General features: G+C 43.2%; 1 protein-coding gene across 3 annotated transcripts in view; it reads right to left on the reverse strand.

Moving 5' to 3' along the window:
- The window catches only part of LOC138265818 (ubiquitin carboxyl-terminal hydrolase 12A-like), a 735388-nt gene that overhangs the window by 445904 nt on the left and 270456 nt on the right, over nt 1-19028 (reverse strand). For all 3 annotated transcript variants that reach the window (XM_069213886.1, XM_069213884.1, XM_069213885.1), the window contains one exon: nt 18065-18153. In XM_069213886.1, coding sequence (XP_069069987.1) covers nt 18065-18153 — 89 coding nt within the window. The remainder of the gene's footprint in view (nt 1-18064; nt 18154-19028) is intronic.

Consider the following 19028-nt stretch of genomic DNA (forward strand, 5'->3'; position numbering starts at 1 on the left):
TATGGTAGAGGGATCAAACAACCTTCTTATTTGCAAGATTATGTTGCTTAATACCTATACTTTTCAAGGCTTATCCTTTTATGTTATGACCTTTATACTTGCAAAAAGACATTGCTTACATATCTTAATTTTGTAGTTCTTATTGTTGTATGTTATATCTATTATTACAAAGTTCTCAATTTGTTATTTATTATTATCATTGATATCTTTTAGAGCAGTGGTTCCCCACCTTTTGACATCTGTGGAACCCCACTTTATCATTACTGGAACCCGGAGACCTCCACTGAACCATTACTTAAATCTGGGGATCCCGTACTGAGTCATTACTGAAAACTCAGGTCCTAATCTGTTAATAATATTTAATTTTTAAGCAGTTGTGGACCCCCGAAGAGGCTTCGCAGACCCCCAGGGGCCCCTGGACTACAGGTTGAGAACCACTGTTTTAGAGCATTAAGTTGTGAATTGCATTAAGAGGGAAGATGTGTTGTTTTTACCATTGAATCCAGTGTTATTAGGTTAAGTTGGAACGAGTGCACGCAATGGTTAATGGTGAGCCACTGGACATTCCAAGATGTCTGTTGCTCCCTGGCAGCTGCTGTGAACAGATGTGCTGGTCTTTTTATTCACAATAAATCTTCCTAGCTCTACATGGATTTGTATGGTGGATTTACAGACCCAGCAGTATCCCTGAGTAGAAGTAGACTACGAAAACGTTTCTTAGAGAAAGCATGCTAGGGACGTAGCCTAGATGTATCACTTGTATTGTGGTTTTATTATTGCAGGTTAGTTTGGTATGATCATATATAATAGTAGAACTTTCCATGATTACGATGGATTTATATCTCATTTATATTTTGTACATGTGCTTGAGAAATTTATATTTTTAAATAACCGAAAACAATAAAATGCTTTACTTACTCCTAGTATGCTCTCTTTCCTTGTTTTATTAAGACACAGGCCAGTGTTCAAACAAAACTACTTTTTACAGCATTCATGGAAAAGAAACTACAGGAAACATGAAATTATGTATCAGCCAATCAATATGGTTGGGAGACCATAAGTGATCTGACTGCAGACACCAACTGCTTTTTCTTGCTGGCTGAAGCCAGATAACTAGTCTCTACTGTGTGAATTGTAAACCTTACGAATTTCACCCCGAATTAAGCGTGGAGGAGAGTGAAATTTCCTAGTGAGTGGAATTCAGCTGTACTGAATTATGTGGGGCCGTTGTTACAGCACCAGGATTTATAGGTTGAAGGAGCAATGCACCTAATATTAGACTGGAAAATCAACCTGTAAAACCGCCTTGTGAATGGACTTGCAGTCCGAACCCATTCTCAAGCCTCCACCTGACCCTTAAATAAGACACAAAGGGAGCATGTAAAGCTTTCCTGTGTCTGCAACCTTCTCCTTTCCCTTCCCCGTCCTCCCCAGCACCTTCGCTCCACCCCCAACGAATAGCAGTTCCCTGCCCCCTGCACATATTTACTTCCTTCTTACAGCAGGCAATAATTAAGGGCCTGATTTAAAGTTTGGAAGAGGAGGTTACTCCATCACAAACGTGACGGATATCTCATCTGCCGTATTTCAATTCCATTATGGAACTTGTAATACGGCGGACGGGATATCTGTCACGTTTGTGAAAGAGTAACCATCTAAATCAGACCCTAAGGGCCTCATTACGAGTGTAGAGGACCGAGGCACTCAACTCAGCATCACCGTGCTGATTACAACTCAACTTTTGGTAGCCTTTCCATGGCTGTCACCCCGCCATTGAAAGGCTGGTGGAAAGCCAGTGCTGCCATTAAAAGACTGGCGGAAAGCCAGTGCTGTGCTTTGCAGGTAGTGGGCATTCTGATGGTTGCTGTGCTACAGTATTAGCCTCGGCTCTCTTAAGGGTGCTGAGACCTATATCATAGCACTGACTCGCAGGAACGCTTGGAACATTGTAATACGCTTTGGGACGGGGGACACCAAGGGTATGACGGTGGCGTCCACATGGCGAGTTTGGCAGTCGGCTTGTCAGACCACCAACCTCGTATTGAGGACCTAAGTGTGCTAGATCCTACAGAAAAGTAATACTGGCCAGCAAATCAGGGTTCACACATTTATTCTCCATTCAGTAAGGGTAAACTCATCACATGAACTGATATGTATGGATATACCAGTTGAACAAAGTAGTTCCTGCCACCCTGTATTGCAGCACATATTTACTTTTAACTCATAATCATAATTAGTATTATACATTATTCATGCATGCAGTGGCTTTATGCAATGTTTCTGCTACCAAAGTTGTTAAGCAAGGAGTGCCAATTTATTTATTTAAATCGGGCAGCAAATGAAGGTCAAATATCAATTCCTGTGAGCTCTCCCTTACAGTCCAAAAACAGTAGTGTAATAGTTGACCAAAAAACAAAACATGTGAATCTTCAGCGACTGATGCCACGAACAGATGTACACTGGGTAAGTGACATTTTCAGTTCGATGGCATCTGTCGCTGTAGATACACATGTTGTGCATAGACTAGTAAGCAGTTATCTCCCCAAAAGCGGTGGCTCAGCCTGTAGGAGTGGAAGTAGTCTGAAATAAGGTTCTTAGTACGGCTTGACCTAATGTGGCTTGTTGTGCGGATAGCACGTCTACACAGTAGTGCTTGGTAAATGTGTGAGGCGTAGACCATGTGGCTGCCTTACATATTTCGTGCATTGGAATATTCCCTAGGAAGGCCATGGTAGCACCTTTCTTTCTGGTTGAGTGTGCCCTTGGTGTAATGGGCAGTTGTCTTTTTGCTTTAAGGTAGCAGATTTGGATGCACTTAACTATCCATCTGGCTATACCCTGTTTCGATATTGGGTTTCCTGCGTGAGGTTTTTGAAATGCAATAAACAGCTGTTTAGTTTTTCTGATGTTTTTAGTTCTGTCGATGTAGTACATTAGTGCTCTTTTGACGTCTAATGTATGTAGTTCCCTTTCAGCTATGGAATCTGGCTGTGGGAAGAACACTGGTAGCTCTACCGTTTGATTTAGGTGGAACGGTGAAATAACCTTTGGCAAAAATTTAGGATTGGTCCTTAGGACTACTTTATTTTTGTGTAGTTGGATAAAAGGTTCTTGTATTGTAAACGCCTGAATTTCACTTACTCTTCTTAGAGATGTGATGGCGATGAGAAATGCAACTTTCCAGGTTAGGAATTGTATTTCGCAAGAATGCATAGGTTCAAAGGGTGGACCCATGAGTCTTGTTAAGACGATGTTGAGGTTCCATGAAGGAACAGGTGGTGTCCTTGGTGGTATAATTCTTTTGAGGCCTTCCATAAACGCTTTAATGACAGGTATCCTAAATAGTGAAGTTGAATGGGTAATCTGCAGGTATGCAGATATTGCTGCGAGGTGTATTTTAATGAAGAGAAGGCCAGGTTCGATTTTTGTAAGTGTAGTAAGTAACCCACTACATCCTTTGGAGATGCGTGTAATGGTTGAATTTGATTCTGGTGGCAGTAGCAAACAAACCTTTTCCATTTGCTTGCATAGCAGTGTCTAGTGGATGGTCTTCTAGCTTGCTTTATGACTTCCATACATTCTTGTGTGAGGTTTAAGTGTCTGAATTCTAGGATTTCAGGAGCCAGATTGCTAGATTCAGCGATGCTGGGTTTGGATGCCTGATCTGTTGTTTGTGTTGTGTTAACAGATCTGGCCTGTTGGGCAACTTGACGTGGGGTACTACTGATAGGTCTAGCAGTGTTGTGTACCATGGTTGCCTTGCCCATGTTGGTGCTATCAGTATGAGTTTGAGTTTGTTTTGACTCAATTTGTTTACTAGATATGGAAGGAAAGGGAGAGGGGGAAAAGCGTACGCAAATATCCCTGACCAGTTCATCCATAGGGCATTGCCTTGAGACTGCCTGTGTGGGTATCTGGATGCGAAGTTTTGGCATTTTTTTTCGTTCTCCTTTGTTGCAAATAAGTCTATTTGAGGTGTTCCCCAACGTTTGAAGTAAGTGTTTAGAATTTGGGGGTGAATTTCCCATTCGTGGACTTGTTGGTGATCTTGAGAGAGATTGTCTGCAAGTTGATTCTGGATCCCTGGAATAAACTGTGCTATTAGGCGAATGTGGTTGTGAATTGCCCATTGCCATATTTTTTGTGCCAGAAGGCACAGCTGTGTCGAGTGTGTCCCCCCCTGTTTGTTTAGATAATACATTGTTGTCATGTTGTCCGTTTTGACAAGAATGTATTTGTGAGTTATGACTGGTTGAAATGCTTTTAATGCTTGGAAAACTGCTAGTAGTTCGAGGTGATTTATATGCAGCTTTCTCTGATATACGTCCCATTGTCCTTGTATGCTGTGTTGATTGAGGTGTGCTCCCCACCCTGTCATGGAAGCATCTGTTGTTATCATGTATTGTGGCACTGGGTCTTGGAAAGGCCGCCCTTTGTTTAAATTTATATTGTTCCACCATAGAAGCGAGAGGTATGTTAGGCGGTCTATCAACACCAGATCTAGAAGCTGACCCTGTGCTTGTGACCATTGTGATGCTAGGCACTGTTGTAAGGGCCGCATGTGCAACCTTGCGTTTGGGACAATGGCTATGCATGAGGACATCATGCCTAGGAGTTGTAATATCATCTTCGCCTGTATTCTTTGTGTTGGATACATGCGTTGTATAATCTTTTGGAAATTTTGAACCCTTTGTGGACTTGGAGTGGCTATTCCCCTTGTTGTGTCTATTGTCGCTCCTAGGTATTGTTGTACTCTGCACGGCAGAATGTGTGATTTCGCATAGTTGATGGTGAAACTGAGTTTGTAGAGGGTTTGTATGACCTGATCTGTGTGGTGTGAGCACCTTGTCAGTGAGTCGGTCTTGATTAGCCAGTCGTCTAGATACGGGAATACGTGTATTTGCTGCCTTCTGATGTGTGCAGCCACTACTGCTAGGCATTTTGTGAAGACTCTTGGTGCAGTTGTTAAACCGAACGGCAATACTTTGAATTGGTAATGTATTCCTTTGAATACGAACCTTAGGTATTTTCTGTGCGACGGATGTATTGGTATGTGGAAATACGCGTCCTTGAGATCTAAGGTTGCCATGTAATCTTGTTGCTTTAGCAATGGTAACACTTCCTGTAGCGTGACCATGTGAAAGTGTTCTGATTTGATGTATGTGTTTAGTGTTCTGAGGTCTAGGATTGGTCTCAGCGTTTTGTCCTTCTTTGGTATTAGAAAGTACAGTGAGTAAACCCCTGTATTTGTTTGTGTATCCGGTACCAGTTCTATTGCGTTCTTTTGCAGTAATGCTTGAACTTCTAGTTCTAGGAGGTCCGAATGTTGTTTTGATATATTCTGTGTTCTTGGTGGTATGTTTGGAGGGATTTGTAGAAATTCTATGCAATAACCATGTTGGATAATTGCTAAGACCCAAGTGTCTGTTGTTATTTGCTCCCACACTTGGTAATACTGACCTATTCTTCCCCCCACTGGTGTTGTGTGGAGGGGATGAGTGACGTGTGAGTCACTGTTTGGTTGTAGGTGTTTTGGGGCTTTGAAATCTTCCCCTGCTTCTAGGGAATTGTCCTCCTCTGTATTGGCCCCGAAAGCCTCCCCTTTGGTACTGTCCCTGGTAGGTGGACGGTGTTGAATGTGAGGTACTGGCCTGTGTGGCTTGACCCCGAAACCCCCCTCTAAAGGTTGTCTTGCGGAAGGTGTTGAAAGTGCCTCTGCTCTGCGGGGAGTAGAGCGCGCCCATGGCTTTTGCAGTGTCAGTGTCCTTTTTTAGCTTCTCAATTGCCGTGTCCACTTCAGGTCCGAACAATTGTTGCTCATTGAATGGCATATTGAGCACCACCTGCTGTATCTCTGGTTTAAAACCAGATGTTCATAGCCACGCGTGCCTTCGTATGGTTACTGCTGTGTTAATTGTTCTTGCCGCTGTGTCCGCTGCGTCCATAGAGGAGCGTATCTGGTTATTGGAGATGTTTTGGCCCTCCTCAACCACTTGTTTCGCCCTCTTTTGTAGTTCTGTGGGTAGATGCTCAATGAGGTGTTGCATCTCGTCCCAGTGGGCTCTGTCATATCGCGCTAGGAGCGCTTGAGAGTTAGCGATGCGCCACTGGTTTGCAGCCTGTACTGCAACCCTTTTACCGGCTGCATCGAACTTGCGGCTCTACTTATCCGGGGATGGTGCATCGCCCGATGTGTGAGAGTTTGCTCTCTTGCGAGCTGCCCCTACCACAACCGAATCTGGTGGCAGTTGTGAGGTGATGAAAGCTGGGTCTGTGGGAGGTGCTTTATATTTCTTTTCCACCCTCGGTGTTATTGCCCTACTCTTGACAGGCTCTTTGAATATGTCCTTTGCGTGCCTTAGCATTCCTGGGAGCATAGACAGGCTTTGGTAGGTGCTGTGTGTGGAAGAGAGGGTGTTGAAGAGGAAGTCATCCTCGACAGGCTCCGAGTGTAGAGACACGTTATGGAACTCTGCTGCTCTAGCCACCACTTGTGAATATGCTGTGCTGTCTTCTGGTGGTGAGGGCTTTGTAGGATACGCCTCTGGACTGTTGTCTGACACTGGGGCGTCGTATAAGTCCCAAGCATCTTGGTCCTGGTCGCCTTGGCTTAAGGTGGTGTGAGCCGGTGAATGTGACGGAGTCTGTGCCGGTGAAATGTGAACTACAGGTGGAGGAGAGGGTGGCGGAGTTACCTTCTTCACCAGTTTTGTTTGTGGTGCTAGTTCTTGTTGGAATTCAAGTCTCCTCTTCCTCCTAATAGGGGGAAGGGTGCTTATTTTCCCTGTTCCACTCTGTATAAAAATCCGTTTTTGGGTGTGGTCCACCTCGGTGGATTGTAATTCCTCTTCGAATCTATGCTTTCGCACTTGAGAGGCCAGTGATTGTTCCTCTGAATAGGAACCGGTAGTTGGCTCGGTTGCGGGTCGTTTTGGCACCGAAACTATGTCCACGCTCTTTTTCGGCTCTGAGGCGATTTTTCTCTTTTTCGGAGTCGAACCCTCTTGGCGTCGATCCTCCTCGGTGCCGCTGTCTCTGCGTCGAGCAGCTTCGACTCCGCTTTCTCGGCGTCGATCTTTGCCGGCAGCACTATCTCGGTCCCGAGATGGCTGGGTGCCTGTGTCTCGACCCGAGTCGGACGATCTCAGCACTATTTCGGCCTTTTTCGTTGCGATGGTCGGTCACCGCTTTTATGGGTTGAGCCATGGCCTGATGGCAGTGGCGTCCCCTGGGCCTTGTCAGTTTTCTTATGTGCTATCTTCGACGTCTTACTCACTGTTTCATGGTCGTCGAATTCGTCCGAGTCCGATTCATGGATCGAGAAGGCTTCTACCTCTTCTTGTTCCTCGAATTCTCGGTGTCCTGTCGGCGTGGACGCCATTTGCAGTCTTCTGGCTCGTCGGTCACGGAGCGTCTTTCGGGACCGGAACGCACGACAGGCCTCACAAGTTTCTTCCCTGTGCTCGGGCGACAGGCACAGGTTACAGACCGAATGTTGGTCTGTATATGGGTATTTGTTGTGGCATTTAGGACAGAATCGGAACGGGGTCCGTTCCATCAGCGTCGATGTCACACGCGGTCGGGCCGACCAGGCCCCGACGGGGGATCGAAAACTACCCCGAAGGGCAACAGAGATGTTATCGTTTCGATGCGATGTCGATGCTATCTAACCCGATCCCGATAGCAACAATACCGACGTAATTTTCCGATTTTTGAGCTAACTTTCCGTTCCGAAACCCGGAGCGAAAGGAACACGTCCGAACCCGATGGCGGAAAGAAAACAATCGAAGATGGAGTCGACGCCCATGCGCAATGGAGACAAAGAGGAAGAGTCCCTCGGTCCCGTGACTCGAAAGACTTTTTCGAAGAAAAACAACTTGTAACACTCCGACCCAACACCAGATGGCGGGCTATGCACAACATGTGTATCTACAGCGACAGATGCCATCGAACCTACAGTTATACTTGTAAACCAATTTAGTCTTTATGTCCTGATTGGCTTTCTCATATCTATCTATCTATCTATCTATCTATCTATCTATCTATCTATCTATCTATCTATCTATCTATCTATCTATCTCTTTATAACCATGTTTAAGGATCGAGCTATCTCTTTGCAACCCTGTCTACTGATCTATGTCCATTTGCAACCCTGTCTCTTGAGCTATGTATCCATTGATTTACCCTTGCAAATCTATTTCGCTCTCTTTGTAAATCTATCAATGCAACTCTATTGATCTACCTGTTTATGTATCTATCAATAAAATTCTATTTATCTATCCAATTTTGTGTCCTAACTTTTTCTGTCTGTCTGTCTGTCTGTCTGTCTGTCTGTCTGTCTCTATCTTTTCAAATCTAACTATCTACCTATCCAAACTTCTCTGTCTATACTGCCTTCTCTGTGTATGCAAACTTGTTTGGCTACCTATCTTTTATCAATCTTTGTATTTGTTTATCTTTCACCTGCTTGTTTTGTAATAAAGCTTAACAAAAACATTATAAAAAAACATTAGCAAAGATAAGAGGCTGGAAGACAATGCCAGACCGATTGCCTTTTTTAAGTCTAACGTTAGCCAAGACGTTCTGATTTTGCTAAAATCATGTGTATAACTTCAAATTTATAGGGATTTTAAGCCAGGCATCATCCATTGGTCTTTTGTTGTCGTTCATAGTTTCATATTTTTCTTAAACCCCCCCCCCCCTAACCACCACCACCAGCCCTCCCCCCACTCCAGCATGCTTCATGGGGCAATGATCAGCCCACTTCAACCATTGGCTGACTTCACGGTGAGTTACAGGAGGCAGTCGTTTCACACGGAGCAAACCCATAAACAAAGTAATTTCCTTCAATGCCAGGGACTACCATGGTCATGTGCGTTTTTGTAGACCACAAAATATTTTTGCTTTTAGCCAATCTTTTTTTTAGAGTGATGAATACTCGTCAGTTTCCTCAACAATTAATTTTGCAAAAACCATGCTGGCACAAAACAAGAATTGCCAAAGTCAAAAGACAGGCAGCTAACACCAGACCTTTTGGCTTTGCCAGTTCTTGTTCTCAGTGGGATGCCTTTGTCTTCTAGCAAATGCAGCTTACATTTTGGCCCCTATTAACTGTGGTCACCATGGCAGATAGCACAGTCTTAGAGTGGACATGTCTACTTCATGACAGCTACAAAGGAAAAGAGTGACAGTAGAAAGTGCCTCTTCCTTCAGTCAAATACTGCCCTATTTCTGAATTCAGAAAAACATTATTTAACCATTTTCACATCATAGATTCTGCTAAATACACAATTTAGCAGCAATGTTGCTGAACAGGTAAACTCAGAAAATGAAGCTCAAGAAGTGTGTCAGTCCAAAGAGTAGTTTTTATCTATATGAGGTTTGAAGTACAAACATGGAGAACCTTTCTAAGAGGCTCAACCCTCTGCTGCCAGGACCTGTCTTGCTAGTCATAGCAGAGATTTGGTATTCTCTTCAGGAAAGAAAAATCACATTTCTAAGAAAAGGAAAACCAAAAGTGTTCCATAACAATATTTGAACAAACCAAAACAAATTTATATTTATTCAGTAAGAGTGTGACAGAGGCCTCCTTAATCTTGATTTCTGACGCTGACAGACACTTGAGTAGCAGAGGTACTCCACACACTCATGTTGGACTGCAGCTATCAAAACGTTTCTGCAAGATCCTCTTGCCAGGAGAAAAATAAAGCGGTAACTCACTGGATGTCTCTTAACTGCTGTAGATAAATGGACTCAGACACAGATTGGATATTGTCTTTTATTTCAGATACAGCTACAAACATTGATGATTGTGCATTGATTTGGTCAATTAAATGAAAAAACAGGAGGATGTCAAAATTTTTCACTGAAAACATTGCAGGGAAAAAGGAACCAAGGGCCCTTATTGGTCCCTCTTTAAATCAAAACCCTTGGTTTACAGAATGGTCCCCATAGATAATTTTGCCAACTAAATCAGGAGTCATATTCATACTCCTCTGGATAATAGTGAGAAAAAAAGAAGTGTGAATGACTGCATACAACAAATCTGGATCATGCAACCTATAGACCTACTACTGAACCAAACATGGGGTATCAGTAGAGTCTGTTCTGAAGCTGAGGACTAATATCTGGGTGCCACTGGCACCACTGCAACATCTGTAAATGAATCAAAACCCTCTGGGATTGTTCAAGTCAAATCATCCCTGCAGAACTACCTAATTAGATTCAAGTGCTATGTTTCATGGCAAATGAGAATGTTGCCTTTTTGCAGGAGTGATACAAAGATTAAAAAAAAAAAAATCTATGCCAGGGGTGTGGTCAAATCAACCATGGAGTAGGACACCCAGCTGTGAAGTGAAGGTTCAGCCCAGCTGTCAAAGTATCTTCAAAAGAACTTACTCCCTGGTTCATACTGCTCAATCCATTGGCACCCCATAAAGGAAACATAAGGAAGTAGCACACAGAACTTAAACACTGGGCCTGCAACTACCTCAGAAGGAAGAAAACACTGACAACAGTATGCGAGTGCGAGCTCCACTGACTGGCAGATGCCATTTTGGAGTTGTAAGGCCTCTTGGCACTTGGCCCAAAGCGTGTGAGCTAGAGGAGCTTGTGGCCCTGCTGTAGGGGGAGAATCGGCTCCCTAACCAGTTACTGCTTCTCTGGTGGACTCCTTAAATGCAGTGGCACACCTGCCATAGGGGTAACTCTTGGTGAAGAGATAGCCAGGAGAAGCCACCAAAAGTAGGAGCCCAAGGCACAAGGCATAAGCACCCCTTCAAAACACTATCTAACTAAGCACCAAAGGCAGAAAAATACCACTCTGGGTCAGTGTGAGATGCCCTGCACCAGACTAGAGATTGCCTTGAGATCCAGCAGAAGTAGTGATGAGACAAAGGCTGCTGGTGCGAGAGCCCCTGATTGTAGGCGTAGACACCGGTGTTGGGTGAATAGTGGATCACAGGTACTGCAGGCAGGAGGCTGAGTAGTGAGGATGCCTGGGAGGGGACCATCACCAGCCAAGCAGAAAGAAGGCCACAATACACATCCCCCCATGATTCTCATGTAGTAAAAAGTACAGAGGAAATCAGGGTTCTGGGAGCATAGAGCAGTCAGAAGAGAGTTGCATCCTTGATTTCTCTTCTATCTTGCACACATGAGAGCCTACTGAGTTCAATCAAAGCACTGTGGGATCTGGCCGTAGTTGCTGGGGGCCCCCAGCACCACCAGAGTCTTGGAAATTAGGCTTCCCTGAAAAGAAAGTGAAGGACATTGACAGGAAGCGGGAGAGACTGCCCCCGGGCATAAAGCCCTCAAAATGCCACTTGGCACTGAGAGGGAACAACTCCCAGAAAACAAACCCAGAACAGAATCGCCATCCTCAAGAGGAGCTGGCAGACACCTGACCAGACCAGAGTCTAACTGAGGGATAGAGAAACTATGTGCTGGGGGGAGATAGTGTGGCTCCCAGTGATCTGGTCATTGTGGAGACTGGCAGCATGGGACTGATCTGGGCACCTGGGGCATACTTAGCGTGTAAACCATGGCAGGCAGAACTTAGAACCACAGTTCAAAGGAGGGAATGTAAAGAGCTGATGTGCAATGCTCCTGTACCAAGAAAAGGGATGATGTGAGATATGGGAGAGGCCAGACCTAACTGTCTCCTCCTACTCATATGGTCAATACCCTCTAGCATCATGCATGGCTACCAGAAATACTTTCTAAACAAGATTCACAAAGAGGCAAGGTCAATTAAGATCAAACTGAAAATGTACAGCCATAAACAGCAGAGCAAGATAAGAGATCTGGGGGAAGCTGGACAAGCTAGAGTGAGAAACGAATTAAGGTCTAAAAAGCAGGCACAACTCTGAACAAGATCTTGTCACCAGAAGAGCAGAACATCAAACTTCAGTGTGAACAGGATTTGAAGCAAAGAGCAAAAAGCAACATAAGTGTCAGAGGAGCTGAGTGAGATGCCGAAAAGGGGTTTTAAACACAGTCTTTTGCATGCCATCTGTAAACAGCCTGATGTACATCCGCTCAATCTAGATCAAACACATAAATTATGTATGCAACATTGCAAAGAATGTCTTCCTGACATCATTAACACAGTGCACCTCTTTGAAAGGAATCCATCATAAAAAGAGTTACTGAGAAGGAAGTTATTCTTTTCAGGGTATTCAAAATTCAATTGTACAAGAGTTGTTGACCCTGAAGAAACACAAGGATATATGGATTTCTGGCCAATAACCTACTTCCTCCATGTTTTGCAAGACTCATGTTTATAAAAGGGGCATCCAAAACAAATTTGTTCATAACCTCTGACAATAAATGACCAGCTCACCCTTTTGACAGTTTTCTTGATGGTTAGCGTCAAAAGGGCTGTTATGACCATTTCATTTAGCTGGTTCAACAACGTGAGTAAGTCCACAGATGTTTTAGATGTCTGTCTCAACCGGACAAATCTTGACTGATCTTCATGTGTAAGGAAGCAAAGCAGGTGCGACAGCCTGTTCATTATGATTGTCACTTAAATCTTCATATATACAATTAGTAGTGTAATTGGCCTGTACACTGCACTTTAGGAAAAGTATTTTTCAGTCATGGTAATGGGAATAATTCTTGCATATGCCATTGATGAGGACACCCACTTGTTCTCCTGGGAATGACGGAAAAATCTGGGTTAATAATCTGGGTCATAATCTGGGTTAATTTATGAGACTGTGTTAAAACTTTTGTGAGTCCTATGCACTTCGGGCACTCTTAATCTTCCCATATGTGTCTAATCTTACAGTACTTTTCTTAATAATATTGCATTTATTATTTTGGTAGATGGCCACTTTGATTTGGCCTGCCATTGCTCCTTTATTCCACAGGAGAAGGATAGATACAATCTGCCTCCAGTTTTCTTAAGAGCTCTAGCAATTTTAGGATGATCCCTTGTTCAATCTTTGTCAGTCGATTTACCCTTTTTATATAATGCTAAGTATTCTCATTGGCACATTAGCAAATTTTCCTCCCAGGTTGTTTTATGTATCATTCTTTTGCTAGGTTGCTGTCTACCTCTCCACATCATGGTGATCCTGTCTCACTATGCACAGCCTTCCTGTGCCAAGACAGTCTCTTTACTCTTTCTTGTATGTCTCCTCAGTCTTTTTATTCACATATTTCCAAAAAGTCCTGTTATGTGGTTTTAATGTATCTTACTTTAAGATAGGTGATCCCTCACCTCTCCACATCGATGCAGTCTTTTCTTCCAATGTATAGCCTGGCTGTGTTAAGATGGTAAGCCAGGCTCCCTTTGCTGACAGAATGTATTAGTTTTACATATAAACAAACAACATTGGCATCAACATCCTTTTTTAAGAGTAGCAAAATAGTATAAAACTGAGTTTGTTATCACTACAATACGTTATCAAGCCTAACTCCTCCCCCCTCCAGCTCTCCCATTGCGCTATAAGGTAATGCAAGTGACTCTGTATATGTAATTATGTATGGTTCATGGTTTGCTTGTCATTCAGCATATTGATGTGTCTTAGTATTGTCAAGGGGCATCTGCCCTACTGGTTGCCAGCAGATTCTAATCATTCTCTAGGTTTAATCACAAGGGGTGCCCTACAAGGATCCAGCCTGATGAGTGTCAAGGTGTTTTAGATCCTCCACTCATCCCTTCCATGCCCTGGGTACATCCAGGGCGCGCCAGTCGTGGTGAGCTGCGGACCTTAGCGCTTTGCCTTTATATCTAGCCCACCTCTCTAATTCTCTCCTCCAATTGTTTAATTCAGGCCCTCCTGCCGATTTCCAATTACGAGTTATTTCTCTTTTGGCTAGTATAAATCCCAGGTCCGGGAGCCTACTCATTGTTGCTGTCTTAGTTGTATACGGAAAATTACTTAGCAGACAGTAGACTGGTTCATAGGGAACATCTCTCTCTGCCACATCAGCCAACCTATCTATGACTCCTTTCCAGTAAGGTACTAGAGGGGGCAAACCCAAACAATGTGGAAATATTCAGCCCCTATCAGTCCACACCTTGGGCATTTTGTGTCAGTCATATTACAAGAATTTATTGATATGGCTTGGTATGAAGTATGCTATATGTTAGATATAGAAATTAGTGATCTTAAACCTAGCATTTATGGATATCTTGGGCACCCTTTCCAAAATGATCAACCAGCTTTTGTTGTCTATGGGTGATACAATATTGTCCTGCCATTTATTCCACTGACACAATAGTGGTTGGTTAATGTCTCCTGTATTGTACTGTATAAACAGGAGACTGCCTTAAATGTCCCGGATGTTGATGCTATAGAAGAGCAACCATTGTGAGTGTGTGCCTCTGTCAGTCCAATCCCTAGTGTTTCCTTAGCGCAGTAGTCAAGGCTCTATATAAGAGAAAGTGTCTTGGGTGCACTAATTTCCTCAAATGGGAGGAGTGTTCCCTCTCTATAGAGGTTCCCAACCTTGGTGATTCCTGCATCCTTTCAGTCCCCAACCCCCCTCCAATTTCCTCCCCATGGGAGCACTGTAAGAATTTCTATAGGTAAATCTGGAGTGTATTGGTTTTTACACTTTGTTTGTTACATGCATCTGCACCAGCAGAAGGCAATCATCCCAATTTCCCCCGTGGTAGCCTTCCTTTGTCGATTTAAGCCAAAAAATAATTTAAACAATGCCGATCTGTCTTGGGTTTCTAGGCCCTCAGCCTGGTTAGGGCCCTGTTGTCCACTAAGCCACTGCATAAAGAATTGTATTTGGGCTGCTATGTAATAGGCAGGCTCCCTTTATTACTTCACCGAATGTGGTTGTAGACCAATCTCTGCAGGCAGCTTCATTGTAGTATTTAATCTTTTCATTGGGATTATACCCCAACTCATTCATTCAGAGGTGTTATTCTTTGAATTCCCGTTTACCACCTCCCCAACCCCATTTCAACACTCTGTTCTTTTGGATGTTATTATATGGGTCCCCTTAGGCAGTATCCCTCTCAACTGTTTGCCTCCACACCTTTTTGATGATTGTCATCCACTGCTATATTGGGGTAGGCCGACCCTATACTGAGCTATCCTCTGGCATGCCGATCATCCTTCGCTGCTCAACTGCCTTGAACCACTCAGTGGCTCCCTGTTATACCTGTCAGCCTTAGGGGGGGTCTTCCCCTAACCCTTTTGCTTCTTTACCTCAATTTCTGCTGGACTTTGTTTTTGTTGGCTTTAGGACTCTGTGCACTTTACCGTTGCTAACGAGCCCTAAAGTGTTTGTGCTCACTCACCTAAACCTGGAAGAACTGCCTCATACCTGATTGGCATATTTAATTTACTTATAATTCCCTTGTAGAGTGGTATACCATATACCCAGGGCAGGTGAATTAAATGGTACTAGTAGGCCTGCAGCACGTATTGTGCCACCCACGTAAGTAGCCTCTTAAAATATGTCTCAAGCCTGCCATTACAGCATATTAGTAGCCCTGGGCTGCCATTTTGACTTGACAAACGAACCCCCTTGTCAAGCCCTAAATACTCCTTTTATTACAGACAACCTACCCCTAAAGTGTACCCTAAGTGTCTCATAGGGTGAGGTGCACTGAAATTAAAATGCTGGGCATGTACGTTTATGTTTTGCATGTCCAGGTAGTGAAAAACTCCGAAATTCAGTTTTATTATTTTTTTACTGTGGAGCCTAACTCTCTCATAGGATAATATTGGATTGGCTTACTACATTTGATAAGTGCTAACATGTGATTGGGAATATGTAGAACAGTCATATTTAGTGTCTGAAATTGTAAAGAAAAATCCTCTTTAATGGTGAAGTCTGGATAGACCATCAACTGGCAGGATGGGGTTCAGGTTGGTGCTGGGCACACCCTCATGTGCAACTGAATAGGATGTGTCCTGCCTTCACACAAAGGACTGCATACTCTCTGTAGTTAGGCTGGAGACAGGCAACCTGAGCAATTCAAAGGGAACTCTCTCAAACTTCTCACACTTCAAAGAAGGCACAAGGTATAAATACTGGACCTCAGACCCCCAACCCTTCAGTATACTTTGTACCTGTGGACTCTGCCAGGAAGAAGCACTGCTGTGGAAGTACTACTACTCTACTGGACGTTTGTTCTGCTGGATTGCTGCCCTGCTGCCCTGCTGCTCTCCTGCCTGAGTAAGAAGGAATGGACCTGCACCTTGAACTCAGGAATACTGGGGTGACTCTAAGGCCTAGTTTGCTGGCCTCCTGATCAGGCCCTCAGGGACAGAACAGCCTTAAACCCAACACCCTCCCATGTGTTGCCTTGCCACCTCAGTCCTGATCCCTTGGAAGTGAGCCTGAATGTGCTCTGCCAACTTATCTGTGGTCCCAGCAAAACCGACACATCTCCTCTGCTGCATGATGTGACTCTGGCAAAACCAATGCATTTCATCTGCTGTGTGACTCCTACCCAACACAGGACTTTACAATGCAGACTTCATCCTATCGGAACTGCTGCTGAATGACGCATCTCCACACAATGACCTTGCAGCGCTGATCGCAGCACCTTGGACCCTCTGTTGCATGAAGCATTTCACTTCAAAGCACAGACTTCACATGGACTCTGCTACGCAATGCATCCTCGACGTGGGGCCAGCAGTGCTCTGCAACCAAGATTTAAGGTACTTTGTTAAGTGACCTAACCTGGCCGTTGTATCTGACCCTTGCTCCAGAGTGGGTGACCTGAACTTGTGACTTTATCCTGGGCCAGCACAACCAAATTAAAACAGATGGCACTCTTTTCACTTACATTTTTAAAACTTAATATCTCTGGATCTACCATTTGGATTTTTCTTGTTTTGACATCAAATAATGCATTAAAACGTCTTCTATTTTCTCACTTGGTGTGGGGGTTTTCTTGTGTTGAGCTCTCATGTTGTTATTGTTTGTGTGCTGCATGAATACTTCATACATTACATCTAAGTTAAACCTGACTGCTTTTGTGCCAAGCTACCAGAGAGTTATTCACAGGTTAATTGATGGTATTATGTGGTTCACACTGATGGTGATTGTGCCTGTTGCTTGAACCCCCCTTAAACCAACAACTCAAATTCTCACACTTCTTATCACTCCTCTCTCATAACTACCTCAATGCCAACTTGCTTCACATCGGCTGTCGTAGATGTTGTTTTTGAGCAACTATGGCCTGCATTATGACTTAATTCCCACTTGGAAGCAAGCTCTGCCAGTTCATGTGGCTCTGAGCAGTGTCTGTATTGTTTGCTGACATAACCAGAGCTGTAGAGCCTTGGAGTTTGTATTTGCTATGTTACAGATATGGTCATGCCAACAAACTTCTAAGACTTACTTTCTTTAAGGTCCAATCACCTCCCCAGGCCTCCACAACAAACAGGAGGCTGTTGAGAGGCTAAACACGCGTTAAAGATTTAACTCTGTGATGTGTTTGGTAGGGTAAAATGGTGTATGACATTACTTATGCTACCTCAGGACTTTTGCTGAGAAATCAAACAAGCAGGAGGCCAACAAAGAGATGTAATCATTGAGTTTACATAGAGAAAAAGCTGGAATTAGTCAGAGTAGTGTTACAGCAAATAAAGAAATAGACTATGGACCTGATTCACAAACTACACTTTGTAGTAGGTTTTGTAGTACTATAGTAGTACTACTACAAAGTACTATTCATAATCTGCTCTTTTAGTAACGTACACTTTTGAGTAAGTTTATTACTTTACAGCCTTCACAAACTGCACTTTTGCTTGTGTAAAAAGTGTAAAAAAAAGTCCGTACCTCCATTATTTTCAATGAGACAATGAGCCATGTGTAGTGCTGGACTTACTACAAAAGTATAAGTTACTACAAAAGTGCAGTTTCTGAACATGGAATAGCTGTAAACTTACTCAAGAATGAAAATTTACGAAAAAGCGTAAGTTGCCTTTGTGAATCACTCCGAATGTTTATTACTTTTACTTCCACCAAAGTCACCGCATTTTCAGCTGAACTGTATAGAAAACTCCTGATTTATCTTTCAATTAAAATCCATTGTGTCACCATTACCAGCTACTGCACCAAAGGCATTGCCTACCTTCTTAAAGAGTAATCCATTCGAAAGTTCATGGTCCAGTTTATTAAGCAACAGGTGAAATACTTCTGGAACATCTTGTTGTTTAAAAGCTACAAAAGAATGAACAAAGCCATAGATTACTGCCAGCATTAGCAGCCCGTTAGTGCTGCAACACGGATAATATAATATTCTTCAGCAGCATTTTCCTCTCTAATTACAATCTGTTGGCATGACTGTCTTTCACAACACATCCATTATTATAAGATACAATCTAAGAAAAATCTATAAAACTATGTGAGTACTCTTCTTTTTATGGAACTTGAAAAATACATGAAATATGCATTTTTCTTTACACCTAACATATTTACTTGGAATGGAGACTGGAATTCTTGAATATATACTTTTAAAACTGAAATACGTTCTTTCTTGTTATGTTATGTTAGGTATGAATATCTATTTCATACAACATTAAAGCCTACACTTCTTAACAAGCATTTGCAATGCAATGGGTCTCACGTTTGCTCAAGTTAGAGCGATTACAGTTGTAAGTTCCTAACTGGACTTTTCTTGCCACATAAATTGAAAATTAAAAGTAAAACAGTTGACACAAGCAAGCTGGTTCAAAGCGCCACAGCCGCCATGAGCATGAGCGCAAAGGAGAGACACAAGGAAAAAGAAGTTTGCTTGCAGTCAAACGTATCGGCAAACGTGCAATTAACCATGTAACAGGGTCGATGGCCAAGCCGGTAACAAAACTGTTCCAAGGAGGGACAAACATAAAGCATTTACCAATGATAACAAAGGATTTTGGAAAGGCAAGCTCATGAACGAGTGAAAATGATGGGCATGCAGCAGGCATGGTTAAAAGTCCACAGACAGATGACAACAGGCTGGAGTGCTTGTGCGCTCAACCTAAAAATCACTCATTTTCTTTTTAGTTAAATAGGTGATCTGAATTCATAGAAAGGCATGTGTAAATTCACTG

This window comes from Pleurodeles waltl, chromosome 11 (assembly GCF_031143425.1).
Source record: "Pleurodeles waltl isolate 20211129_DDA chromosome 11, aPleWal1.hap1.20221129, whole genome shotgun sequence".
Classification (NCBI taxonomy): Eukaryota; Metazoa; Chordata; class Amphibia; order Caudata; family Salamandridae; genus Pleurodeles; species Pleurodeles waltl.